Here is a 27,478-nt window from a genome sequence, read left to right on the forward strand (position 1 = left end):
GGTGCCTGTCCTGGATCTCGCTCTGTAGACCAAGCTGGCCTGGAACTCACAGAGATCTGCCTGCCTCTATCTCCCGAGTGCTGGGATTAAAGGCGTGCGCCACCACTGCCCAGCATCATTATTCTTAAAATGAGTTCTTTCTCTCCAAAGATACATGGATACATGGGTTCCAGTATTCATTTAGAACAACATTCTCGTCTCAGGAATAAGTGAAACACTGTAAAATTGTTGTTTATTGAGACAGGGTTTCTCTGTGTAGCCCTGGCTTTGGAACTCAATCTGTAGACCAGGCTGGCCCCAACTCCTGCTTCTGCCTCCCAAGTGTAAGGATTAAAGGCAGGCAACACTAAACTCAACAAAATTTTTTTTTGTTTGTTTGTTTGTTTGTTTTTAACTCTTTTGGTTTCCTTTTTTTAAAAAACATTTATTTATTTATTATGTACACAGAAGACGGTGCCAGATCTCATTACAGATGGTTGTGAGCCACCATGTGGGTGCTGGGAATTGAACTCAGGACCTCTGGAAGAGCAGTCGGTGCTCTTAACCTCTGAGCCATCTCTCCAGCCCTTGTTTTGTTTTTTAAGGATTAAAAACTGGAGTAGGAGAATCTAATGGGAAAAAGAAGCCAATTAGCTACTTGTCCAAATGGCACAAATTTAGTCAACTAGTGGGGGAAAGACTTAAAATTTGATTATTGTTAAATATCTCACACATATGGCATTTTCTAATTATTGTCATTTTCCCCCCTTGTATTAGGTAGAATGGATGAGTGATAAATTGATGAGATGTTTTGAAGACAAAAGAAATAACCCATTTCAGTTTCGCCATCTCTCTCTGTGCCATGGTCTTTCTGACTTGGCTCGAGTTCCAAGCCCCAAAGTTGTACTTGCCAGCCAACCTGACCTGGAGTGTGGATTCTCAAGGGACCTCTTTATTCAGTGGTGTCAGGACCCTAAAAACTCAATCATTCTAACCTATAGAACAACTCCTGGGACTTTAGCACGTTTCTTGATTGATAATCCTTCTGAGAAAGTTACAGAAATAGAGGTAAGCACTTGTATTCAAACTTTAAATGTATTATATTTATCTGGCACTGGCTCCAGTTAGTGCTGCCTGTTTACATATGAGTGTGCATGAAGCCATCTACTGAAGCATGGCCAACATGCTTGTGCCGTATCCCCAAAGAAAAATGATCTCCCCACCTCAGCAGCCATCACCTGCCAGTAGCTCTTCAGCTCGATTTGACTGGCATGATCGTATGCAGGTAACCACAGCTGCCATGAGTTCTGAGTACAACACACACATTATACCCAGAAGACAGCATTTCACAGCACTCCTCCACATCCTCCAGCTCTTACGTCCTTTCTGTCTCCTCTTCTGCTGTGTTCCCTGAGCCTTGGGGGTGCAGGGCAGCTGATACAGTTCTCCTGTCTAGGGCTTAGCACTCACAGTCTCAGTTGACCAGCAAAGAGTCTCCTTTAACTGCTGCCCATTGCCAAAAGCTTCTCTCCCCAAGGTTGAGAGCAGCATTAATCTATGGGTGTAAACATACATATTTGGAAGGCAGTTTGGCAACATAGCCATATATCAAAGCAACAGTAAGTTCCCCACAGTGGCCACTGACCTCTCTAGTCAGAGCTTTTGACCAGGTTTAGTATTGCCTGTTAGGAATTCCCTCCTGTAGAACATGCCTCAACTCCAATCAGTTGGTTAGACCCATAACAACATGCCACTGTCGCACCAGTGGGCCACACTCAAGGAGGTGATCTTTTACTGGTTTTGTGCCTTGGTTTGGTGTACTTACTCTATATCATAGTCTTCACCCATTTTTCTTTCCTTTGCAGTTCATATTGTCAGTCACCATGATTTCCTAATCCTTCTTGTTTTAGGCATTTGTTAATCTTCCTGTGACGTTTATTTCCCATGCTAAAACTGAGGACCTTGCCCATGATAGGCAGGCAATTCTGCCACTGAGCCACACGCCCAGCCCCATTACTGACTTTTGACCTTGATTCTTCAAGCAGAGGACAACTTTCTGGAGTCATTTCTTTCCTTCTGACATGTTGGTCCTGGGGATTAAAAATAGGTCATCAGGCTTGGCAGCAAGCACCCTTACACACTTTAACTATATATAAAGAAAACGCACACGCGCACATTTTAATTTTTAGTTTGTGTGTTCATGTATACATGTGCCCTAGGCTTTGGTCTCTTTCTTTCTTTCTTTCTTTCTTTCTTTCTTTCTTTCTTTCTTTCTTTCTTTCTTTCTTTCTTTCCTCTCCTCTCTCTCTCTCCTCTCCTCTCCTCTCCTCTCCTCTCCCTCTCCTCTCCCTCTCCCTCTCCCTCTCCCTCCCTCCCCCCCTCTCTCTTTCTTTCTTTCTTCTCTCCCTCCTCCTTCCTTCCTTCCTTCCTTCCTTCCTTTCTTTTTATTTATATATGAGAGCCATTCTGGAGTGAGCTCACAGAGATCCACCTGCCTCTACATCCTGCGTGCTAGAATTAAAGATGTGTGTCTTCACACCCAGCCCCTGTCCATTTCCTAATGGCCTTTGTCCACTCTGCTAGGCTGCTTCCCTGTCTGCTTCTAGTGTCTGAGTCTGATCTTAAGCTGCCTTTCTCTAACTCGTGGGTCGGCAGCTTGTCAGTCTCATTGGGTTTTTCAGTTCATTAGCCCCCCTCCCCTTTACCATGCATTGTCCTATTAGCATAGAGACAGTGCCCCGGGATTAAACACCATGCAGGCACTGTTAGCAAGCCTACCTTTCCTCTCGCCTGGCCACACCTTTGCCCTAGTGTGCGCCTGTGTTCAGGCAGCTTTACGCCATGTGAGTTAAACAGGAGCAGTAAACAGATTTCCCTTCATGTTGAGACCTCACCTCAGAAGGGTACCAACTGTAACATTCAACAGGATGTTCATTTTCTCATTCCTCGGTAAGCCAACCTTTGCCTTCTTTCCTTCCAATGTTCCACAACTAACCTAGCCTCATCCCTAGCACAGACCTTGTCTGAATTTAACAGAGAAGTAGAAGAGATCAGTCAGGAATTCCTGTCCTACCACTAAATCCACTAACCCACCTCTGCACCTTCATCCACAAGACAACTAGCAGAACAGCCAAGATGTGGAAAGATTTTGCTTGATAACCAAGCCATCAAATTGTCTGTTTTCCACAGCTGGTATTGTTGACAGAAGTCCATAGCCATCATTTCAAGTGGGTTGGCTAGTAACTGCAGGACTATGCATAGTTTTAGGTGGTCATTTTGTATTTTATCCTCATAGCATCATTTGAAGGAATATTTGTGAAAAGCTATGTGGTATCCTTGTCTTTTAAGTCATTTAAGAAAAGCATCATTATGTGGCACGTTAATCCAGCACTACAAGCATATTCTGTGAGTTCACAACAAAAAAAAAAAAAAAAAAAAAAAAAAAAAAAAAAAAAAAAAAAAAAAAAAAAAGAAAGAAAAGCATCATTATCCGTGACTAAAGTCTAATAAGTATTCACTAACTACAGCATTGCTGATCAAGGATTCCAAGCAGGCATATCAAAATAAAATACTGTCTTGGGTTATTTAATAGCTTAGAAATACCAAGTTAAAATAACTTAGAAGTACTTAAAATGGTTTCATGAGAGATGAAATGCTGAATTTGAAAATTTTAATTACTAGAAACTCAATTAAGGTTGATATGCCATTGAGGAATTAAAAGGACATTAAAAGTTTGGAGAAAAAGAAAAAGAAAATGATATTCCAAAACATCCTCATGGTATCAGAAACAGCAGGAACAAAGTGAGAGGCTTTAGTTTGAAAGGCTCCTGAGTGTGCTCAGGTTCTGTCCCCACTTTCCTTCTCTCCCATCACTTTGTACGGTCCCAGCCGTCTGCCTCCGCTTCCTCACTGCTGGGAATACAGGGTGTGCGCCACCACACCAGGCTAAGAACAACATTTTTAAGAGGTACAAGTTAAATCAGGGAATTAAATACTTAATTACAATTTATTTTTGTCCAAGGTATTTATGTAAGTTGCTAACAGTTTATAATTTTAAAACATATTTCAAGTAAGCCAAGAGCCAGATGTGAGATGCCACATTTGTTAGTGTTCATCACTTGATTTTGGTTTAATTTTTATTTTGAAATAATTTCAAATTTAACCAAAAGTTGAAAAAATAATGTGAATACTCCAACTCCCCAGTTGTCAAGGTTTTAGCTGGGTTTGCTCTATCAAATCTTGTATCTACACAGACACAGTATTACACACACTTTTTTCTCTAAACCATTGGAAAGAAATGGCAGTTATTCCAGCATTTCTTCAATAGTACCACAGTGTGTATTGTGTGGAAACAAGAGCCACTGAAAACAGGAGATAAACACTGACACCATACTACCTTTTAATCCACTGACCCGGCCAACTCGAGCTGGTTGGCACAACAGTATCCTTTTTAATTACCTGTTCCAGTTTTGTCTGTGATCCCACCCAGGAGTACATGTTGGGTTGAGTTGTTATGACTTGACATTTAAAAATCATTAATAATTTTAGGTTAGCATGCAAAGTGGTGAGTTTCACTGTGGCATTTTGATGTACAAGTGTGCCATTGCACTTCGTTCTCTTTGTCCCTGTCCCCTGCCCCACTAGTTCCTTCCTGACCCAAATAGTTCCCCTTTCTGCTCTTGGCAAATGTATTCCATTACTGTCTATTTCTCCTCTCACATTTCTTCCTCCTTTTTCATGACCCCCTTTCTAATTTCATGACCCCCCCCATATATAAATACATATGTACACACAATTTAAAATCTAGGCTCTGTTTACATTAAATATTTTTGCATTATTTTATGTATATGGATGGTTTGTCTGTGTGTATGCCTGCACCATGTGCATGCCTCGTGCCCATGGAGGCCAGAAGAGGGTGTTGGATGCCCTGGAACTGCAGTTACAGACAGTTGTGAGCTGCTGTGTAGGTTCTGAGAACTGGACCCAGATCATCTGGAAGAGGAGTCAGTTCTCTAAGCCATCTCTCCAACCTCTGGGATTCTTTGGTTATGTTTTAATTTATTATTTATCTGAGTTGTGTATACACACATGGAAGTCAGAGCTCAGACAACTTTCTGGAGTCCCTTCCTCCCACAGTGGGTTCTGGGCTTGGGGCATATGTCATGAGGCCTTCTTGACAAGTGCCTTTCCCCACCGAGCCGCCTCACCAGCCCCAGGGTCTCTAGCTTTTAAGGTACTCTGAGGACAAGAGAATGAATTACTACTAATTCAGTTGTTCCACATGGATGAATTTGCTAGTTTTTTATTTTCAACATTACTATTATATACTTTTTAAAAACATCTCTGTTCTAGAAATAGGGAGAACTGCATCAAAAGACAAGCACATTTTTAGTTTTAGTTGTTAGCAAATTGTCTTCTAACAGTTTACTGATAATATCTGCTGGAAACAGCTGAAGGTGTCCCTTCTCCAGGTAGGCATTTCCAGTCTTGCAAATTAAAGTGTGTTAACTTTTATGTGTTACCTGTGTCAACAACCACTGATAAACTTAGTTATCTATCCATGGCTATAAGCTATCCATGTTTCTTAGTTTTTAAATTTCCTCTACATATTTTGTCCTTTTTGATATATTATCTCTTTCTTGATTTGGGAGTTCTTAGGAAAATATAGATTCTTACAGTCAGTACAGCCAATATTTTCACCTTTTCTTTTAGTTCTGTGAAATTTAAAATATAAAAGATGTTTTATCTTCTCCGTGTTGGATAATTAATTATTCACTCTTTCCTTAAGACTTAGAGCTTTGGTGCTTGATGTGGCTTTTCTACTTCAAATTATAAAAGTACCTAACTGCTTCCTTCTCCCAGTTGACTGGTGTGTTTTAGCCCGTTTGATTTAAATCCATCTTCTCTAACAGCTCAGTTTTAGTACTAATCTAAATAAGATCTCTAAGTCGGTGGAAGCCTGATGAATTTCGGATGAGAATTAAAGGGCGTGGGTCACTTTAGAGGAGCGAGGTGTCTCACCCCTGCTGCCCAACTCTCCTGACACTGCCTTTTCTTTTGTCTGTTCTCCATTAGCTAAGGAAACGTGTGAAGCTTGAAGGGAAAGAACTTGAAGAATATGTGGAGAAAGAGAAACTAAAGAAAGAAGCTGCTAAGAAACTTGAACAGTCCAAAGAGTGAGTCACTCACCTAAAGAGTAATTCATAAGGCTAAGTCTACAGATGATGGAAAAAGAACACATTGTAGGATTCAATCATTCAGTGGAAACAACTTAAATTTCCTTAGGACTTTGTGACTTTTATTAAACTTTACAAATGGCAAAAGTAAAATCCTTTTAGTGCTAATAATACCAATTTATTGAGGAAGTTAATGTTAGGTTTTTACGAAACATTGATCCACATGTACTGACTATTATGATTTGGGTTAAGGTTGGAGAGTAATTCATTCATAGTTGTATAAATATTAAGTCAAACTGACTTAGGGACATTATGACCCTGCTGTGTTCCCAAATCCTCCTAGGGCAGATATCGACTCCAGTGATGAGAGTGACGTGGAAGAAGATATCGACCAGCCTTCAGCTCACAAGACAAAGCATGACCTAATGATGAAAGGGGAAGGCAGTCGCAAAGGCAGCTTCTTCAAGCAGGCCAAAAAATCCTACCCCATGTTTCCTGCCCCAGAAGAGAGAATTAAATGGGATGAATATGGAGAGATCATCAAGTATGTGAGCAAAACAAACTCTTTGGACTCAGTGAATTTGCTCTCTGGTCACCGTGTGCTTTGCTCCTGAATGCCTTGGCTTGAAAGATACAGGAGGCTTCTAATTTGAAGCATAAAAATACAAGCATTGAGGGGCATCTTGAGAATTAGTAGTAAAGAGACTATGGTTTCATTACTCAGTTGCATGAAAGATTTTAAGAAAGATGATTTAGACATCCTTTCTCTGATTAAGAAGGGACATGTTGTGGAGAAAGAACTTGTTGGTGATTGTATTTATTTGGGACATGTCTTCTGATGCTTTTGGCTACAAGGGAAATATGAGATAAAGGGTAGAACCATGAAAAATAGCTGAATAACACGCAACATAATTGCTCTCTGATCCCCTCATACTTCTGCCTAATGTGCAGTGTCTGACACTCTTAGTTCTTTCCTGCTTCCTCTCAGGTTTTCCTCTTCCCCTCCCTCTCTGGCTATACATAGATATACTTAAGTGTCTCTCTCTGTGCAGTGATACACACTTATTTACCGCTTGTAGCCAGGATTATAAGCATGGACTTTGTACTTACCTACTACTTCCCTAATGCTGTTGAGCAGGTGGCAGACTTAGATCATTCTTGGCTTACTTAGGAAAGTTCCATTGTCTACATAGCCCTCTAAACAACCAAGAGAAACAGCAATGGAAACATCGCTGGTGGTTGTTTAGTTTCATTTGATAAGTGACCAGTCTGCTGCCTACTGGTGTGTGTGTCTGCACCTTGTATACATATGTGCATGTGGAGACCTGTGTGTGTGTGTGTGTGTGTCTGCACTTGTATACATATGTGCATGTGGAGACCAGTGTGTGTGTGTGTGTGTGTGTGTCTGCACCTTGTATACATACGTGCATGTGGAAACCAGAGCACAACTTGCAGGAGTCAGTTCTTTCATTCCACTGTAGGTTCTGGAGATCAGGCTCAGGTTGTCAATTTGGGCAGCAACTTACTTAACCCATTGAGATTTCTCAATGTACTGGACACTACTCTTCAGATCGACTTTCCTAAGAAACATGGGGATACAAATTAAATGTTGTAGGAGGTAGTTGTTGCTTTGTTTCTTTTGAGGGGTTGGGGTGGGGCTCTAGGGCTTTCTGGGCCTTGTACATGCTAGGCAGTTTTCTATCACTGAGTTACACTCCAGCCTGTGAGGTTTTATTTTTAAGGTCTCTGGCCTGGAATCATACTAAAAATGCTTTAAGTGGTTGTTACCGCTATTGTTAGTCTGTGGTTTACAGTTGGAGATGTTGCCCTGGGGAATAAGAAGCTGTAGCAATGTGACTGTTAGAGAATAGAGCCTGGGTTCTCAGAGAGGAGTGAGACTGGACTAGAAAGTTAGAAGGGTGATCACAGGGTGTTAGAGAATTGTAACAACAGGTATCTCCCTCTTTTCAGTAATGCTCACACAGAGAACTTTGTTTTGGGGCACACACACACACACACACTCACACTAATAAGTAAGTTATAAAAAGAATACAGTGCCATGGGATAGTGGTGGCACACGCCTTTAGTCCCAGCACTTGGGAGGTAGAGACAGGTAGATCCCTGTGTTCGAGGACAGCCTGGTCTACAAAGATAGTTCCAGGACAGCCAGGGCTACAAAGAGAAACCCTGTCTCAAAAAAAAAAAAAAAGAAAAAGAAAGAAAAGAAAAAGGAAGGGTGTCTGTGGCTCCTTACAACCATTCAGATCTTCTCTTGACGTTTTAGGGGTTCTCAGTGGTCTACAGCATCCTCAAAGAGTACTCTTGGGCTGGAGATGTAGCTCAGGAATAGCATGCTTGCCTAGCTGTGCAAGGTCCTGGGTTCAATCCTTAGTGCTGCTAGCTAAATAATTAAACAGCACTCTTCAGTGGTTATAAAAACATTATGCATGTAATCATCTGATTGATATCGTGTATTAATTAGCTTTGAGTTAAATGAGTAAGTCTTAAAATGCACAAGGAGTCTTTAAATTATGCCACCTATTAGTTGGTTACATATGTTACATAATGTTAGTGTGCCTTCCACATGTCTAATTAGAGACTTGCTGTTTAGGCCAGAAGATTTCTTAGTGCCAGAACTTCAAGCTACTGAAGAAGAAAAAAGCAAATTAGAATCTGGTTTGACAAATGGAGACGAGCCCATGGATCAGGACCTGTCTGATGTTCCCACCAAGTGTGTTTCTGCAACAGAGTCTATTGAGATCAAGTAAGTGCCTTTGTGGGGTTTGGAGATGAGGGTAGAATCCACCGTTTCAACGCTTGAATTACATAACTTGTATTGTTTCAAAAGTGAAATTTCAGCAGAGCCTATAGTGAGTTCATGCTTTTAAAATTCCCTTTTCAGTGAAAAGACCTGCAAAGTATGGTGGTATTTTCATTGATGATTCTCGAATACCAAAGTAATTGGGTTAGTGGTAGTTTGAGGAAGGAGCTGAACATTAAATTGTACATTTATATGAAGACACATTATTTCCGGCCTTTCTAATAAGTCTAATAGCAGGTAGGAGAACAGTGTAGCTGGGAAACTAATTCTTCTGCGTTACTGCTTGGTTCCTGAAATGTCCTTCTTGACTTAGACATTCTAATGCTTGGGAGTAGAAAGTTTATCAGGACCAGGAGTAGTTAAGAAACGCTTTCCTTTGCTACAGAATATAGTTAGTACTGCCAAGGAGTGATAATTCAGAATGTGAATCATCAGAGAACAACTGGTCTTTTGTCCAGTGACATCGTTTATATATATTCTTGGACAGAGCTTAGTTGGGATACATACTGTAACATGCATTTCACAATTTCCCCTTATATAGTTGTATGCATTTCTTTCCTGATGGTAAGAGCCTAGTTTTAGAATTAGCTTATCAGGAAAGTGAGCTTGACTAATGATGTCTAATTACAGAGCCAGAGTTACTTACATAGACTATGAAGGGCGCTCGGATGGAGACTCCATTAAGAAGATCATCAACCAGATGAAACCTCGACAGCTGATCATTGTCCACGGCCCACCAGAGGCCAGTCAGGATCTGGCCGAGTGCTGCCGGGCCTTCGGTGGGAAGGACATTAAAGTGTACATGCCCAAACTCCATGAGACAGTTGATGCCACAAGTGAAACGCATATCTACCAGGTAAATATGTTGGCAGTGGAGCCATTGGGAAATAGACATGGCTGTCAGCACACTAGCTCCCGTATGTTAGGAATATGGCGAGTGAGATGGGTACAGCTCCCCGTCCTAACAACATCCCGTAGTTTGGGATGTTGAAACCAAACAAATGGAATTCCCCTTACGCTTATTCCTTTGGTGGTATGCAAGGTGCCAGGGGATAGAGCAGAGGGCTCCAACTCAAGTTTGGAAGTTTGGAAAAGGCTTTCTGGAAGAAATGCTAACTAAACAGGCTGTTATTGGATGTACAGCTAGGTTGTCAGGACAGACAGCAGCAAAGAGTGGGGAAAGAAGAGTGTTATAGTCAGATAGACAACTTTGGCCAAAGGACCAATGTGAGGGAGTGATAAGTGTTCTCAAAATCAAAAAGATGTTCGTTTCTTCATTCGTGAATGACAGGGTCTGACTGTGTAGCCCAGGCTAGTCTCAAACTCGATTCTCATGCCTTAACTTCCAAAGTGTTAGAATTATAGGCATGTACTACCATGCCCAGCCTCACATAATTTTGTTTAAGCACTCAACAGATGCCACAGATCTCCTAATGGCAAAAAAATAGGGACAGGTACAGAAAGCAGCTAGTAGAGGAGAGCTAGTCTTATCTGGTTGTGGGAGATAGTGACAGTTGAAGGTAGGTGTGATATCTATATCTGGAAGAAGTTAGAACTTGCCAGGCAGACAATTATTCTGGGTAAGTAAGAGAAAGAGACATGGAGGTGTGAAATTACGTGGCACATTCCAGAAAGCATAGGAGCCAGCACTCTAAGGCACAGCGGCCGTAGCTGCACAGTTGGTCATCTGAGCTCCCATCTTAATTTCAGTAATTACGCTAGAAATACTAGAGGTAGCACCCCAGTGTTAGTATCGGGCTGGGGACTCCATGTGATTCTGTTGTGCATTCAGATTGAGAACCTTGTTTTGGAAAGTGGCCAAGGATCCTCAAGCCTTTACAGATAATTAGGTCATTGTGAAGATTGATGATCTGAGGAGAGAGATTTTCAGATGTTGCTCATATTGCAGAGTTAGAAAATGGCCAAAGGCTGTGTTTGATTTGTTAACGTACACCCTGTGGGTTTTGTTCCTCCCCTCTCTTTGCATATCCAGGTCAGGTTAAAGGACTCCCTTGTCAGCTCCCTGCAGTTTTGTAAAGCTAAAGATGCCGAGTTAGCTTGGATAGATGGCGTCTTAGACATGAGGGTTTCCAAAGTGGACACCGGAGTTATTTTAGAAGAAGGGGAGCTCAAGGACGATGGAGAAGACTCAGAGATGCAAGTGGATGCTCCTTCAGACTCCAGTGCCATAGCCCAGCAGAAGGCCATGAAGAGTTTGTTTGGAGACGACGACAAAGAGTTGGGCGAAGAGAGTGAGATCATCCCCACACTGGAGCCTTTGCCGCCTCATGAGGTGAGAGGCCTCTGCTTTCTCTTTTTGTTGAGTGGTCCTAGGGATTGATGGGGCCTCCCTCACACGTGCTAGCTACGTGCTCTGCCATTGAGCTGCATCCCCAGTCCGTCTGTCCTGTAGTCCGTCTGTCCTGTAGTCCGTCTGTCCTGTAGTCCGTCTGTCCTGTAGTCGTCTGTCCTGCGTTTGTCATCCTTCTGGTCCCCCTGTTGTGCTTTTGGCCATGTAAACACATTATGTGGGGCCCGAACTTGGAGTTCTTACAAAGGACTGCCCAGGGCATGTGTCTGTGTGTCTCAATCTTTGCAGCTAGAGGATGATAACTTAGAGGAAACCTTTAACAAATCTTTTTTATTATTATTATTAAAAAATTTTAAGGACGGGGCCTGGAGAGATGATAGCTTAGTGGTGAGGAGCAAAGACTGCTCTTCCAAAGGAGCTGGGTTCAATTCCCAGCATCCACATAGCAGTTCACAACTGTCTGTAAAACCAATTCCAGGGGATATGATACCCTCATACAGACATACTTGCAGGCAAAACCCCAACATACATTAAATAAATGAGCCTGTTTTTAAAATTTTAAGTAGAATACATAGTATTATGTTTTATTATCTGTTTTTAAACAGAATTTTTTTTTGTCAATTCTCCCTTTCTCTTCTCCCTCATCCTCTGCCCCCCTTTCTGCTTTCATATCATCATGTGTGCCATATTATTCCCCTCGCCTAGCTAATAACGCAGTTGTTCAGGATGTGTTTTCAGTGTGGAAAATGTGGAGTCTGATTGTGAGGCTCTCCAGGGAGGAGATGGGAGTTTTCTAAGAATGCCATTTTTCTATGTTATCAGTTCCGTTCAAATCACTTTGGTTTTGATGCAGTTAAGCATCTTCCGTTGAGTACAGCTTTAATGCTAGCCTAGAAGTTACATGTTCTCAAGAGGGACCTAGTTAATTAGAAAAGCTCCTAGGCAATGAAGCTAGAGCAATATTAATACTGTAAGAGTCCTACAGGCTTGTCAAGTGCAGTCTTTAGCACATCATGGAGTTGAGAGGGAGACAGCCCCTTCTGCTGGCTTCTGATCTAGCACTGCTCTTGAAATTGGGAGGAGGGGGGACAAGGAGTTTTTTCTCTGTGCTAAAGCTATAGTGCTCTTCAAAGCCCTTTCAGAGTGGGCAAAACCACTTGCCTTTCTGGTTCTCAGCCCAGAGCATCCATTGCAGTCACTCTGAGGAGGAGGGGACGTGGAAGTGGCTTTAGGAAGACTTAGACTCTGAACTCAGCAGGGGGCTGGGGCCTGGAAATGGGGTTTCGGTTCAATTCTGCCTCTTGACACTCTAGTTGACCCCTCCAGCAAGTGGGTGGGTGAAGAGCATAATATTACCTTGAGTCTCTGTTATTAGGAGACATGACTAAGAAAATTGTGAAACATCAGAAACTGTGAAGGGTTTTGTAATGGTAAGTGACAAAGTAGAACCAGAGTCACAAACTTGGAATGTGACTTACAGTCTTGATGTGACCTGTCAAAGGACTTGAAGGAATAAGTATCTTAGAGATCATGCAGTGCTCCACTTTATCCAATACAGCTTTGTGCCTATTGTTTTATTGAAGTTATTCTCTCGCCTTTGACTTTATTCAAGGTTCCTGGACATCAGTCGGTTTTTATGAATGAACCAAGACTGTCTGACTTCAAGCAAGTTCTTTTGCGGGAGGGGATTCAAGCGGAATTTGTAGGAGGCGTACTTGTCTGCAACAACCAAGTAGCAGTCCGCAGAGTAAGTTTATTTTTAATAAGGGCTGCATTGAACATGCATGCACTTCTGAGGCCTTACCAGATTTATTCTGTAGTTCTTATAATTTCATAAAACTGAAAACCAGCCATTTACAGTCATAATGATGACCTTAAAGGCTTATAGCAGTGATTCAAATACATGGTACATAATTTTATAGAAAATTTTTATTATTTGAATTCTCTGACATTTATGTGTCTATAAAAACTCATTACTACAGTATTATACCTATATTCCCAAGTCAGGGCGACCCATTTCCTGACCAGTCATAAAGTGGCCCATGTTATAGATGTTGTTTATTGTTTCTGCATGTTGATGAATGGGAAATATACTAAAGAACTTTTTAAACTGTTTTTCTAGACAGAAACTGGACGCATCGGTTTAGAAGGCTGCCTTTGTCAAGACTTTTATAGAATACGAGACCTTTTATATGAACAATATGCCATTGTATAAAGGACATGATGTCAGGAAGTGTCTGCTTGACCTTTCTCAGGAAGAAAGGATTCTCATCTGAGGCTAAGCTTTCGCTGTCTTGTTTTGTAACATACAAAAAGAATCTGCCAGAAAACGTGAGCATGTATTAGATTTTGAAAAATATGAATCAAGGGCCTGGGGCGTAGCTCAGTGGTAGAGCTCTTGCCTAGCATGTGCGAGGCCCTGGGTTTGATTCCCAGTACTGAAGAAAGAAAGAAAATGTAAATAGAACCCATTTTGTAAATGCTCTACCTTGCTTGGAATGCTAGAGGCCCAGCGAAGAGACAGGCCCAGAGCTGAAGGTGTTGATTTCCTCTGCAGACCCCTTGCTTCAAAGGGTTTATTACTTGAAAAAACAAACAGTGCAACTTAGCAGACCAGTTCATGGCCTTACAGAAACTGGTATGCATGCATTTGTACAGACAGTTTCTCACGTTTTCTGGAATGAAAAGGGAGAATTATATAGAAAGGATATGCTATAAAAGATACAAACACAAACAAAAAACTGGTGAAACATTTTTTAAAAAAGCGTGCTGTGCTGCTTCTCCTTTTGAATTCTGATCTGCAGTTGCCTCCACATGGTTCTCTTTACCCTCTTCTTTCAGTGCATATGAGGCAGCGCACATTTAGTTTAGAAATAAATTTTTATTTCTCCCATTTCTTGTTTATGAAGTTTTTTTGTTGTTCAATTTGAATTTATAACCTCATCATTTGAATAAATGTCATCTAAAAGAAAGCCTTGAAGCTGAGTGTGGTGCGTATGCCGTAATCCCAGCAGCATTCAGGAGACTGGCGTGGGAGGATTGTGAATTAGAGGCCAGCCTGAGCTACATAGTGAGAGACTGTGTAAACCCAGCAAAAGGAAAGTCGGGCGCGTGTTACCGGTTCTGTGGACGTTTTATTTAGACACATCTTGCCTATTGGCCAAGCAGCTGTATTTGAAACTGTCCAATGCTCTTGTTTTTAAAAAAACAAATGTTGACTCTCACAGTTTTATAAGGTAACAGTGTAATTTAATTAAAGGGTGTAAATGTTTTCCTTTCTTAGCTTGTTTTCTAAGTTTATGTAAACAGTGGTTGGATTTTATGCTTATTACTACAAAAATAGTACTGAACTAGGGTAATTGCCTCACTTAATATAGTACAAAGAGTCCTGCTTAAGAGTGAAAACTGAAAATATGCAATTCCATTGACTTGAACAATGAGCCATGTTGTCCCATTGTAACCTGTTGGTTTATTTCTTAGAAGGCAGTGTAATCAAGGTAGTCCTTGATGCTTGCTTAAGCTTTAAGCCCTCCTCTCTGCACTGAGCATTTAGAGAAGCCTCAATCCTATTTAACTTCAGAGCTATGTTATTTCAACCCAGTGAACCACTGTCAGACTAGAATTAGCCTTTTTTTTCAGTCTCAGATGCTGATGGAGCCTTCTGTTCTGGATTACAGCCCTGAAGCAAGTTTGTAGCCTTCTGATACTGAAAAGCAGATGTACAAAATAGTGTTGCAGAGATGAGTTTAAGAGTGTGTTTTCTTTTTTGCAGTCATGAAACATTCCTCTTGTTCCCCATTACTACATAGAGGAAGCCTGTAATTCTATTTCTATTCCAGGGGAGGAAAACCTGCAGTTGTTACATAGCATAAAGTTTCTGGCTACACCTATTACATGGTAATACTTACATGTAAAAGTATTTCTTGCCTAGCCTTTCTGCTGTCCTGTGAATAGGAATTAAACTTAAAGTACTGCTTGAAGATGGCTGTTCTATATAATGCCATTAGAGAACAATACTTCTGCCTGTGTCTAGATGACATTATCCTAAAATTCCTGAAATGGAGACCTTCATTACAGCCTCAGCTACTTAAGAAAAGCATGACTTTGAAAGACACAGTGAGATAAATCATGAGTGCAGAGAAGCTTTGAGACGCAAGAATAAATACAGCATGTGAACTATCAGCTGATACCACAAATAGTTTTCTTAAAAAGAAATTTTATCTGGGCATGATGACACATGCCTGTAATTTCATCACTTCATTCAAACTTGGCTTAAGGCCAGCCTGAACAGCATAAGACTCGGCTCAAAAGAAGAAGAAAAGGGATGGGGATGTAGCTCAGTGGAAGAATACTTATCTAGCTTGTGTGAGGCCCAGGTCTGGAGGTTGGGGGTTTCTTATTGTATTTGTTACAGTGCTATACATGTCAAGTATCATTGCAGTTATTTCTGTATTTCTGTGACTCAGTAGGTGACCTGAACCTATGTTAAAGAATTCGGTTTTGTCAGGTGGGTTCTTCACCTTTTTGTGTGTTTGTGCAGCTCACATACCATAAAATATTTACTCTTAAAATATATAATTCACTGGTTTTGGTATATCCAGAATGTGCAGCCAGTACAAGTAATTCCAGATTAGTTTTTATCATTCCAAAAAGAAACCCAGTAACCATTTGCCCCTCGTTTTCTCTTCTCCCTAGTCAGTCATCAATCTTTCTGTCTCTTGACATTTCATAAAAAAAGAATCATGCAACATGTGGCCTTTTGTGTCTTCTTTCAATTAACACTTGTTTTTCAAGATTCATTAATGTAGTAATGGGTTAGCATCATTTTTTGTTTGCTTTGAGACGTAGTCTTGCATTGTATAGCTCAAGCTGGTTTCCAACTCATAATCTTCCTGCCTCTAGAATGCTGGGATTATAGGTGTACATTTTCAGTATCCATTTACAGTAATGTGACACCCCTTTGTCTCGGTGTCGTGTTTGTTCATCAGTTGCTGTACGTTGAGTGGTTCCCAGTTTCTGGCTGCTATCAAAAATGTTGCTTTGGACATTCTTGTACAAAATTTTTTAAAATATAAACATTTGTGTTTTAAATTTTCTTGTGATTGCTGGATCATATGGCAACTCTGGTTAACCATCTAAGGAACTACCGACTGTCTTGTGAAGTAGCTGTACCATTTCCTGTCCCAATTGGCATATGTGTGAGGGTCCCATTTTTGTCACATGTACTCTTGACTACATCTTCTGTCCTCACCACCCCTAGCATGTGAGGAGGGATTGCCTGGAGGTTTTACTTTGTATTTCATTAATAAACAGTGATGTTGAGCATGCTGTGTTTCTTGTGCTTATTGGATGTTTGTATGTCTTTGGAGTAAGGACTCTTCAGCTCCTTTGTCCGTTTGTAAACTGTTTATCTTTTTCGTTGTTAGAAGCTTTGTATTTTTTCTAGATAATTCTATATATGAGTGGTAAATACTTAAGTGGCTTGTCTTCACTTTGTTGGTCATGTGAAATGAACAAAATGTATAATTTTGAAGTCAGTTTTTTTGGGTTTTTTTGTTGTTGTTTGTTTGTTTTTGCTCTTTTCAATTACCTGCATTATTGGTGTCATTCTTTAAAAGCCTTCTCTTATTTTGAATGTTTTAATTTATTTGGAGGTGGGGGCAGGTGCACAATTGCCATAGCGTTTGTGGAGGTCAGAGGACAACTTGCAGGAGTCCCTTCTCTCCTTCCACCCTGCGGGACCCAGGGATCAAACTCAGGTTGTCAGGCTCAAGCACTTTACCTGCTAAGCCATCCTTTGCCTTTACACCCATCTTTTAAAAGCTTCATCCAAAGATGCAAAGGTAGACTTTTTTTTTTTTCCTAATAGTTACAGTTTCAACTCTTACAGGTAGGTTTTTGTTTTGTTTTTGTTTGTTTTTGAATTATGAAGTAAGCATCTAATTTCATTTTTCTGCATGTGGATGTCCAGTTGGCCTGGTATCATTTGTTGAATTTCCTATCAAATTATTTTGCCTTGTGGAAAGTCAGTTGACCAAATCCAAGTTTGTGTCTGCTTGCCCAGTTCTGTTTCATTGATCGCTGTATCTTCATGCCAGGGTTACACCGTCTGAACAACTTGGTGTTGGTAAGCTGTGAGATGGGGACAATTGAATCCCCTAACCTGTTTCCCTTCAGGACTTGCTTCATCTGTAAGGAGTCCTTTGCATTCCCATGTGAATTTTGCAATCAGTTCATCAACTTCAGCAAAAAGCCCTCTCTTAATAGGGAAGGGGAACTATTGAAATTACTTCAAATCTTACAATGCAGTGTCTAAAAAGGTCTGTGTGGAATTTATCTAGTCCGACACATTTTCATATTAAATAAACAAAGCTGTGGAATAGGAAGAATTAGTTTGAGAGGCACAAAGCTAGTTAAAAGCCGGGTTGGAATTGGAGCCCAGCTGTGGGGAGTCTAGTCCCCAGAGTCGGGCATGGCAGTCCATCCTTAGTTTCCTAGCATGTGGAGGCTGAAGCCGAAGAATCACCAATCCGAAGCCATTCTGGGTTTCACAGCAAGACTATCTAAAAGAATCCAGTGTGCCACTTCAGTTCCTTGGCCTGTTTACTTTGCTTGGGGATCATACGTCCAGTTCATCTGCTCCAAGAATGGCACCTGATAGGACACTAGCATGAGAATACTGACTTCCATCATATGTCAACCACTAAAGGTGAGACCCTGTGCTTCTCTTTAAAGAATTCATGTGTCCAATCCTGTGTTTCCCTTTCAAGTATTAATAAACTAATCGTCGCTTAAGGCACAGGGGGTCAGTAGTGATCACTAATTCATTGAGAGGCAGGGTGGTTTGGGGGACACGAAACCCTTCTAGATTCATTTTCCAATCTTTCTGCGGTTTGTCTTCACTTTGTTGGTGAGTGAGGGACAAGTGAGTGAAGATGCAGCTAGAAAAGGAAGGAAAACTTAGCCATGCCCACCTGAGCAGGTCGAAGAGAAAGGTTGGACTTTTTCCATTTTTCAAAATAAATTTAAAACAACTTCAGGAGAGGTGATGAGGTAAGGGCGGTTTATAATGCCAGTCTCAGGGGATTTGGTGTTCTTCTGGCCTGTGCAGGCTCCAGGCACATATGCCCCAAATTATGATTTTCAACATGCATGCAGTGCCCAGTGAGGCCAGGAGAGAGCAATCCCCTGAAACTAAAATTAGCAAGTGGTTGTTAGCTGCCTGAGGTGGGTGCTGGGAACAGAACCTAGGTCTTCTGCAATAGCAGCAGGGAGTATTACTGAGTCATACTGCCTCCACCTCCCAAGTACTGGGGTTACAGGCCTGTACTACCACACTGGCCTGTCAGTATTTTTGAAAGAAAGAAAGAAAAAAAAAAAAAAACAACAACCAGATGCACAAGCCCCATCCAGATGTTGCTATTTATTTATTTGCAGCTTTTTTTTCTAAGCACAAATAAAACATGCATATGAGCCATCTATTCCCTTTCTTAGCTGCACAGCCTGGCATTGGGATTGGTGAGCCAGCTGTGGCACAGCCTGGCATTGGGATTGGTGAGCCAGCTGTGGCACAGCCTGGCACTGGGATTGGTGAGCCAGCTGGGCCGCTGTTTCCGTGGTGGTTTTGGTTTCCTGGAGGAAACACTGCGAGTGATCTCAGCACGGTCAGATCTGCTCACATCAGGGCTTCAGATCCTTGATGCTGTGGACCAGGAACTTCTGGAAGCCACCAGGTGGCCTGTGCCGTTTTCCTCTCTCATAACCAATGCTGGGCTTCAGGATCTGGCCCCTGAATCTTACACCCTGTCGTCAGTACTCTGGGTTTTCGTCAGCTGTACCTAACTTTGACATATCCCTCTGACTGGTGCTGGAAGAACTTCTGGGTCCTCTTTTTGACAGTCTTGGGCTTCACCAGAGGTTCGAAAGCAGCCCTGATGGTGAGCATTTCACAGGCAGCTCCAAGAAAGTAGCTGCCATTTGTTTTTAAAGTGCTCTTAATAGCTCCTATCGACCAGGGTTATGTCTGCACTTAAATTTGATTTCCCTTTCGTCTTCAGCCCCCTGTTTTGGCTGTCCTGTTAAACATTCTCCTCATAACTCTCTGTCAATCAGTCTTATATTCACTGCTCAGGTAAGCGAAGCTGAAAAAATGATTGCTGTGGAGGGGGCTTGTTAGTGGAGGGATCGATGAAAAAGGAGCTGTAGTGATCTCAGTCTGGTTTTCTAAGCTAGAAAACATTAGCAGTTCCAGATCTTAAGTAACGTGCTAGCACGATTTTATAACTGTCCTTGCCAAAGAACTTTGACTGTCAGTTCATGTGGATCATCCACCCCCTTAACTCTTAAGTTTTGGTAGTGTCAGGACCAAGTTCACTATTTTGAACGTTGAGATGTTCTTTTATTAAACAGTCATTTTTCAGTCTTAACAGTTTGGAGTGGGTGGAATAATATGCCCCTGGACAAATGCTTCCTCGGTAAGCGCAGGATGGGGTCCAGTTACATAACTGATGTGGGCAACCTTTTAGAACTTGTTCTTACCTGTGGGGGAAATGGGTTCTGTGACCATAATTATTTCCATTTTACAGACTTGGCTCACTTAATGAGAATAATTTTTTTTCTTCCTTTTTTGCAAAAGACAAACAAGCAAAAAACCCAAGCCCCTAACCTATAGTAGCTCTCACTGAGTCTTTTATTTTTACCACGTGCTGTGCTAAGCACTTTATGTACATTGCCTCAGCTTTCACAGTTGTGGGCTGTATGGGCAACTTATAATCCTCACTGATAAATGAGGCAACTGAGGCTTACAGTCTGTCATTGATTGCCATTGATTACACATGATAGGGATTTCAGTATATGATGGTCTTTAAAAATAACTTGTAAAATTCCATTTATTTGTGTGTCAGAGTCCATGTGTGGAGGTCAAAGGGCAATTGGTTGGAGTGGCTTCTGCCTTCTACCACGTGAATCCCAGGAACTGAACTCAAGCCTCTGAGACACCTTAGTGCCACCAACAATGTGTAATAGTTTTTTGTTTTGTTTTGTTTGAGACAGAGTCTCACTATATAGCCCAGGTTGGCCTGGGACTGGGTAGGTAGACCAGGCTGGCCTCAAACTCACAGAGAAGTGCTGGGATATTAAAGGTATGTGCTACCATGTCCAGCCCAGCGGATAGTTTTCAAGTTCTATCAGAATTCTTCAGATCGAGCTGAAGAAACTATCCATGGTCATGTTAGGAACGAATGGACCTTACTGAGACGATATCTCAGTTGTCTCTGAAGATCAAGGCAGCGGGCCTGACAGTCTATGATGGTACTAGTAAAAGAATGAATCGGCTACAATTTGGGCCCTTTCCTCTCTGACATGCTTTCATGGCTAATGTGATGCTTTTACCAAAATTAGGTACAGATAGGGAGAGTTGTCTGTAGCAGGAGTCTTTTTTTTTTTTTTTTTTGATTTTTCGAGACAGGGTTTCTCTGTGTAGCTTTGCGCCTTTCCTGGGACTCACTTGGTAGCCAGGCTGGCTCGACTCACAGAGATCGCCTGGCTCTGCCTTCCGAGTGCTGGGATTAAAGGCGTGCGCCACCACCGCCCGGCAACAGGAGTCTTAAAAGTTCTTATTAATAAAACAAATCCGGGCCAGGTATTGGGGTGAAATGCTGGATGGTCAAAGAGACAGAACAAGCCAGAGCTAACCTCACCTGGCCAACTTCTCAGCTGATCTTGTTTCCTCAGACTGGAAGCCTCTGTGTCCTCATATCCAAATGGCTCTCAGCTGAACTGTGCTGCTCAAAACCTAAAAGCTTAACCAGCCAAATGCTTAACCAGCCAAATGTTTCTTGTTTCTGGTCCTCACGCCTTATATATCTTTCCTTTCTACTATCACTCCCTGGGATTAAAGGTTCACTTTCTAGGATTAAAGGCATGTGTCGCCATGCCTGGCTGTTTCCATTGTGGCCTTGAACTCACAGAGATCCAGAGGGATTTCTACCTCTGAAATGCTAGGATTAAAGGTGTGAGTACCACCATTTTCTAGCCTTTGTATCTAGTGGCTGTTCAGTCTCTGACCCCAGGTAAGTTTATTAGGGTGCACAATATTTTGGGGAGCACAATACCACCACAGTTGTCCATGAAGATTTGAGTAGCTATTATCAAAAGGTAGAAGAATATGCTGTAAGGCAAGATAAATATCTACTCCATAGGCACAGGGCTTGAGAGCGAAGAAGGTTCAAGAGTCAAGGGTTTCAAATACCATGGCCATCATTGTGTGGACTGGACCAGTGGCCTTACCCTAACACCTCAAGTCAGTGAGAATGGTGGATGCACCATTCCCAGGATCAGTGGTCTGAACCATCCAAAGCCCTCAGCATGTGCACAGGAAGCCTCCCAGCACATGTTCATGATTAAATGCCACGCTCACAGACATTGCCTCCCAGCACTACATAATGACTCTAAGGCTAGGTGTCATCTCCGTTTTCAAATTTAAAAGAACTTGCTCTGAGGGGTCTAAATAGCTTTTCAAAGTCACAGAGCTGATTACTGGTGAACTAGAGCTTTTAACATGCCACTTTGTGTACAAAAAAAAAAAAAAGCACTCATATTTATCCTTTCAGCTTCTAGACAAGAACTTCTAAAATAACTTCCAATTGTATTACAATGTCCTCTAAACAACAGGGGAATTTCTACCATGTGGCCTAATGTAGGTCTAACACATATAAAGTAGCAAGCTTTCTAGTTTGATCAATGAGATAATGCATTCATCTTAAAGTTACTGAATATTCTCTCTACTGCTGGTTGTATGCTGTTGTCCACAGAATAAGAGAAAACAGCCCTCTGCTGTTCAAAAAAGAAAACCCATGGGCTGCATGAGAATCTTAAAACATGTTTATCCAGGAATGCTTCCATGCAGTCTCTAAAAAACCCCCTAGCAGTTTCTCATAAAAATCTTTATGGATAAGTAAGGGATATGCCGGTTTAGAGTCAATCAGTAGGTTTCTGGTCCTTCAGTGCTCTTTCCCAAGACTGCTCGTTGGTGGGTCTGTGCTGATTTGATGTGGAGGCTGTCTTCATCCTCCTTCTCTTGACATTTTTATAAATCTTGGTTGAAGAGATAGATGACAAGTTACGAAACTTGGCAAATGACCTGCCACTGGAGGAAATGGCCCTCGTGTGAGATGCCTGAATCTTGACAAGTTTGGGCAATGGGCTAAATCTAAGAAAATGAAATGTCACCTGTCTTTCTAAACTGGTGGCACAAGTATATAGTGTAGTATTAAAGCTCAGAATCTGGATTTTATACAAGAAGCATTTCTTGAGACTGAAACTTGAATATAAAGATGGCTGCCAAAAAAGAAGAAATGGATAGTTGGGCCATATTGCTAACAGACCAGTGGACTCTAATTACTAATAGATTTTACAATAAAGGTGGACTGATCCTGTTTCATTTTACTGGTAAGGCTCCATTTAGAACTTCTATTCCGTACACTTACCCCCTCCCAACCTTTTACTGACACCTCAACAAAGTTGTAAAGACTCGTTATAGAAAAGTTTAGGTACAAGAAAACATGAGTAGAAATGTCCTATATTAGATATAGTATTTTTTTTACCAGTTTGGCCAATATCTAACTTTTTAAAAAAAATAAAATATTACTACACATACATATGTTTGTAGATATTGTGCCCTTAGGGGAAACTTTCCTATATTTATAAGCAAATACTTCATCAAATGCCTGTATCATTATTTATTAATTTCTTCCTAATCATTGGCTAAGGTTTCCAACCTTTTTCTATGTAGCTGGAAATGCAGAGATGCATCAAGTCAGGCAGCATGGTGAAATACATTCTAGCAAACAATTTCAAATGCTCAAGTACAGCTTTTGAAGAACATTAATCTCTGGTGTAGGTCCAGAGGAGCACAGCCAGCATACTGAAGGATCCGGAAATCTAAAGATTGTTAGGTTAGATGTACATTAGGACTCATTTGAGAGAGACACCATCCCCCAAAGATGCCAGTGAAGAATCAGTAGGCCTCCACAAAGCTGCTGGTCAGGCAAGCTTCACTCCCCTTTGCCCCCATAGTGTCCTTCATTTCTGTATTCCATGTGTAGTAGATGGAAGAAGATAAACATCTTCAACATTTAACAGCAAAATGAGAGGCAAGTAGATAAATGATGAAGAACTTACCTTGCATCAGCAGTAGAGGCTTACACCTTTAATCCCAACACTTGGGAGGCAGAGGCAGGTGGATCTCTGTGAGTTCAAGGCCAGCCTGGTCTACAGAGTGAGTTCCAGGACAGCCAGGGCTGTACAAAGAAACTCTGTCTCAGAAAAAAAAAAGGAAGGAAGGAAGAAGGAAGGAAGAGAGAAAGAAAGAAGAAAGATAACAAAAAATTACCCTGTATTTGAAAGTCCTCAGTTTGATTCCCAATACCACATTTAAAACATAAAAACTGCCGGGCGGTGGTGGAGCACGCCTTTAATCCCAGCACTCACGAGGCAGAGGCAGGCAGATCTCTGTGAGTTCAAGGCCAGCCTGGTCTACAGAGCGAGATCCAGGACAGGTACTAAAACTACACAGAGAAACCCTGTTTTGGGAGGAAAAAAAAACAACAACAACAACAAAAAAAAAAAACCTGGGGCTGGAGAGATGGCTCAGCAGTTAAGAGCACTGACTGTTCTTCCAGAGGACCTGGGTTCAATTCCCAGCAACCACATGGTGGCTCACAACTGTCTGTAACTCCCATTTGAGGGAGCAAAACATCAGTGCACATAAAATTAAAAACAACAACAACAATTGGGCTAGGGAGATGGGTCAGGGGGTAAAGCACTTGCTGTGCCAGCCAGAGGCCCCAAATACAGATCTTCAGGACTTGTATAAAACTGATATGTCGGGGGTTGGGGATTTAGCTCAGTGGTAGAGCACTTGCCTAGCAAGCGCAAGGCCCTGGGTTCCATCCTCAGCTCCAGAAAAACAAACAAACAAACAAACAAACAAACAAACAAACAAGAAACTGATACATCGGTGTACATCTATAATCCCAGAGCTCCTGCAGTGAAATTGGAGCCCAAGATCAAGAAACAAGCACAGGTCAAAGAGCCCCAGGTTGGCCTGCCACGGCTCTGGAATGGGGGAAAGCAGAAAGACAGTTGTGGAGAGCAAGAGAACCATGTCGGGCTGTGGGCAATGAGGGACTTGGTTCATCCTGGGAAGTACATAGGGGGAGCTAGCCCCATCCTTAGAGCCATGAGCAGATCTCATCATCTGAGGAAACTCTGGAGTTTGACAGCTCTGAGCCTGAGGCTGTAGATGGGTCAAATTCTAGAGCCACATATTAGCCCTTCACTGCCCTTCGGAGCTCAAGAATTCAGAGGTTCTAGAGATGTACTTGACTGCCACAGCCTTCCACAGGGTGATTAATACTCAGGAGGTCTTGAAAGCACAGCCAGGTGCTCTGTGTATACGGACCTCAGTGTTGGGATTGTGTAGTGATACAGTGTGTACCCTAATAAACTTGCCTGAGGATCAGAGGACAGAGCCAGCCACTAGATTAGACATAGAGGTCAGGCAGTGGTGGCACACACCTTTAATCCCAGCAACTGAGATCTCATGCCTTTGCTTGGGAAGCACACACACCTTTAATCCCAGGAAGTAATATGGCAGGGCAGAGAAAGGTATATAAGGTGTGAGGAAACAGGAACTCACTCTCTTTAGGCTGAGAATTTTGTAGAGGTAAGAACTAGTGCCTGGCTGCTCTGCTTCTCTGATTGTCAGGCAAGTTTATTAGGGTACACAATATATCACCACAGGATTGCTTCTTACGCTTTTGATAGTCGAGGATAGAAGCAATCAAGTAAACAGAACCTGGAGACAAGCTGGTGTGGCGGCTATTCTGAGGTCTGGTAAAGAAATCCCCATAAGACTGCAGAGTCTTGGCTCAGTGGTTAAGAACATCAGCTGCTCTTCCAGAGGACCTGGGTTCAAATCCCAAGAAGTAACAAGTGGGATTATATGGCACTGAAAAGTTTTTGCATGCCAGAGGAAACAATCACCAGAGAGTAGAGGCAGAGTAGAGAATGGGGGAAAAAACATCTTTGCTAACTACACACAAAAGAAGTGAAAGTGGCCGATAAGCACGTGAAAAATTGTTCCATATTCTCAGCATGCTAGCTGTCTTGTTGCTGCGACAAGATGCCTAACGAACAAGGATGGGTGTATTTTGGCTCAGGGTTTGAGGGTACACAGTCCATCATGGCAGAGAAGTCTGATAGGAGTTGTAGGGGTAGACATTTCCATTATCTGGTCACATTACATCTATAGTCAGAAAACAAAATGTCAAATTTGTTTGCTTGATCTCAGATCACTTTCTTTTCATCCAGTCTAGGACCCCAGACCAGAGAATAGGTGGATTTTCCCACCTCCATGAACATAATTCAGATAATTCCTCACAGGCATAGCCAAAGGTTTGTTTCCTATGGTGATTCTAAATAACATTAAGTAGACAATCAAGATTAATCCCCACACTTAGTCATTAGGGAAATGCTAATCAAAACAACTTTGAGCCGGGCGTTGGTGGCGCACGCCTTTAATCCCAGCACTCGGGAGGCAGAGCCAGGCGGATCTCTGTGAGTTCGAGGCCAGCCTGGGCTACCAAGTGAGCTCCAGGAAAGGCGCAAAGCTACACAGAGAAACCCTGTCTCGAAAAACCAAAAAAAAAAAAAAAAAAAAAAAAAAACAAACTTTGAAATTCCATGTCACCATAGAATGGCTATTTTCAAGAAAACAAATGACTACAAAGACTGGTGAAGATGAATGGAAAGAGGATCCCTTACTCACTTACTCATTGCTGACATAAGTATATATATTCCACAGCCTCTGTGGAAGTCAATATGGAGGTTTAAAAACAAACAAACAAACAAACCCTGACTGTCTTCTTTCCTCCGCCATCATGCTCCATACCTAACTCAGCTTCTCACTATGTCTTCTCACAAGACTTCCAGAATCAAAGGATTCCTGGCCAACAAACAAAAGTAAAATCGTCCTGTTCCTCAATGGATTTGGATGAAAACAAATGGTAATAAAATCAGGTACAACTCCAAGGGAAGACACCGGAGGAGAATGAAGATGGGTCTGCCAGGATTCACACGATGGCAAGACTAAGGGTTTATACTGACTGAATCATGTTCATCAATCAATCCTATCAGATGGAGTTCAACATCTTTAACCTGGAGACTTCATCATGTTTAAATGGGGGGGGGGGGCCTGTGGTTTGTCCAGTAATAAAATGTAGAACCTTTCAAAAAAAAAAAAAAAAACCTACCATATATGCTATTCTTAAGAATGTACCTGAAGGGGGCTGGAGAGATGGCTCAGAGGTTAAGAGCACTGACTGCTCCTCCAGAGGTCCTGAGTTCAATTCCCAGCAACCACATGGTGGCTCACAACTATCCGTAATGACATCTGGTGCCCTCTTCTGTCCTGCAGGGGTACATGCTAACAGAACACTGTATACATAATAAGTAAATAAATCTTTAAAAAAAAAAAAAAAAAAAGAATGTACCTGAAGAACTCTAAGTCAGCATACCATAGAGATATCAACACACCCACATTTATTGCTATGCTATTCACAATAGCCAGCAACATGGAACTAACCTAGATGCCCACCAACAGATGAAGGACAAATGTGGTCATGCACATGATGGAATTCCATGATGTAAAGAAAATGGATAGGATCAGAAATCATTATGCTACATGAAATATTCAGACAAACAAAAGATTCTTGAATACGTATAACCTAGGGTTATGTGTGTGTGTGTGTGTGTATGTGTGTGTGTGTGTGAGGTGTGTGTGTGTGTGTGTGTGTGTGTGTGTTGTGTGCATGAGTGTTTGTGCGTATGTAGGTCATAAAACTAGCAAGGGGACCATGAGATGGGAGGAAGAGATTTTTATTTATTTATTTATTTATTTTTGGTTTTTCAAGACAGTGTTTCTCTGTGTAGCTTTGCACCTTTCCTGGAACTCACTTGGTAGCCCAGGCTGGCCTCGAACTCACAGATACCGCTTGCCTCTGCTTCCCGAGTGCTGGGATTAAAGGCGTGTGCCGCCGCCACCCGGCCAGGAAGAGATTTTTAAAGGGATGAGAGATACGAAGGTCGTGAAATATCTGTAAGAAGAAAGCAAAAGACGGGCAGCAAGAT

The 27,478-nt window shown here is 41.8% G+C and overlaps 1 protein-coding gene across 2 annotated transcripts in view; it reads left to right on the top strand.

Moving 5' to 3' along the window:
- The window catches only part of Cpsf2 (cleavage and polyadenylation specific factor 2), a 29,413-nt gene extending 12,798 nt beyond the window's left edge, over nucleotides 1-16,615 (top strand). For both annotated transcript variants that reach the window (XM_028888243.2, XM_028888244.2), the window contains exons 8-15: nucleotides 757-1,047; nucleotides 6,055-6,155; nucleotides 6,499-6,699; nucleotides 8,767-8,919; nucleotides 9,607-9,832; nucleotides 10,970-11,269; nucleotides 12,900-13,034; nucleotides 13,410-16,615. In XM_028888243.2, coding sequence (XP_028744076.1) covers nucleotides 757-1,047; nucleotides 6,055-6,155; nucleotides 6,499-6,699; nucleotides 8,767-8,919; nucleotides 9,607-9,832; nucleotides 10,970-11,269; nucleotides 12,900-13,034; nucleotides 13,410-13,502 — 1,500 coding nt within the window. In that variant the 3' untranslated portion in view covers nucleotides 13,503-16,615. The remainder of the gene's footprint in view (nucleotides 1-756; nucleotides 1,048-6,054; nucleotides 6,156-6,498; nucleotides 6,700-8,766; nucleotides 8,920-9,606; nucleotides 9,833-10,969; nucleotides 11,270-12,899; nucleotides 13,035-13,409) is intronic.
- Nucleotides 16,616-27,478: the final 10,863 nt, after the last annotated feature.

Source organism: Peromyscus leucopus, chromosome 14, assembly GCF_004664715.2.
Source record: "Peromyscus leucopus breed LL Stock chromosome 14, UCI_PerLeu_2.1, whole genome shotgun sequence".
Lineage (NCBI taxonomy): Eukaryota > Metazoa > Chordata > Mammalia > Rodentia > Cricetidae > Peromyscus > Peromyscus leucopus.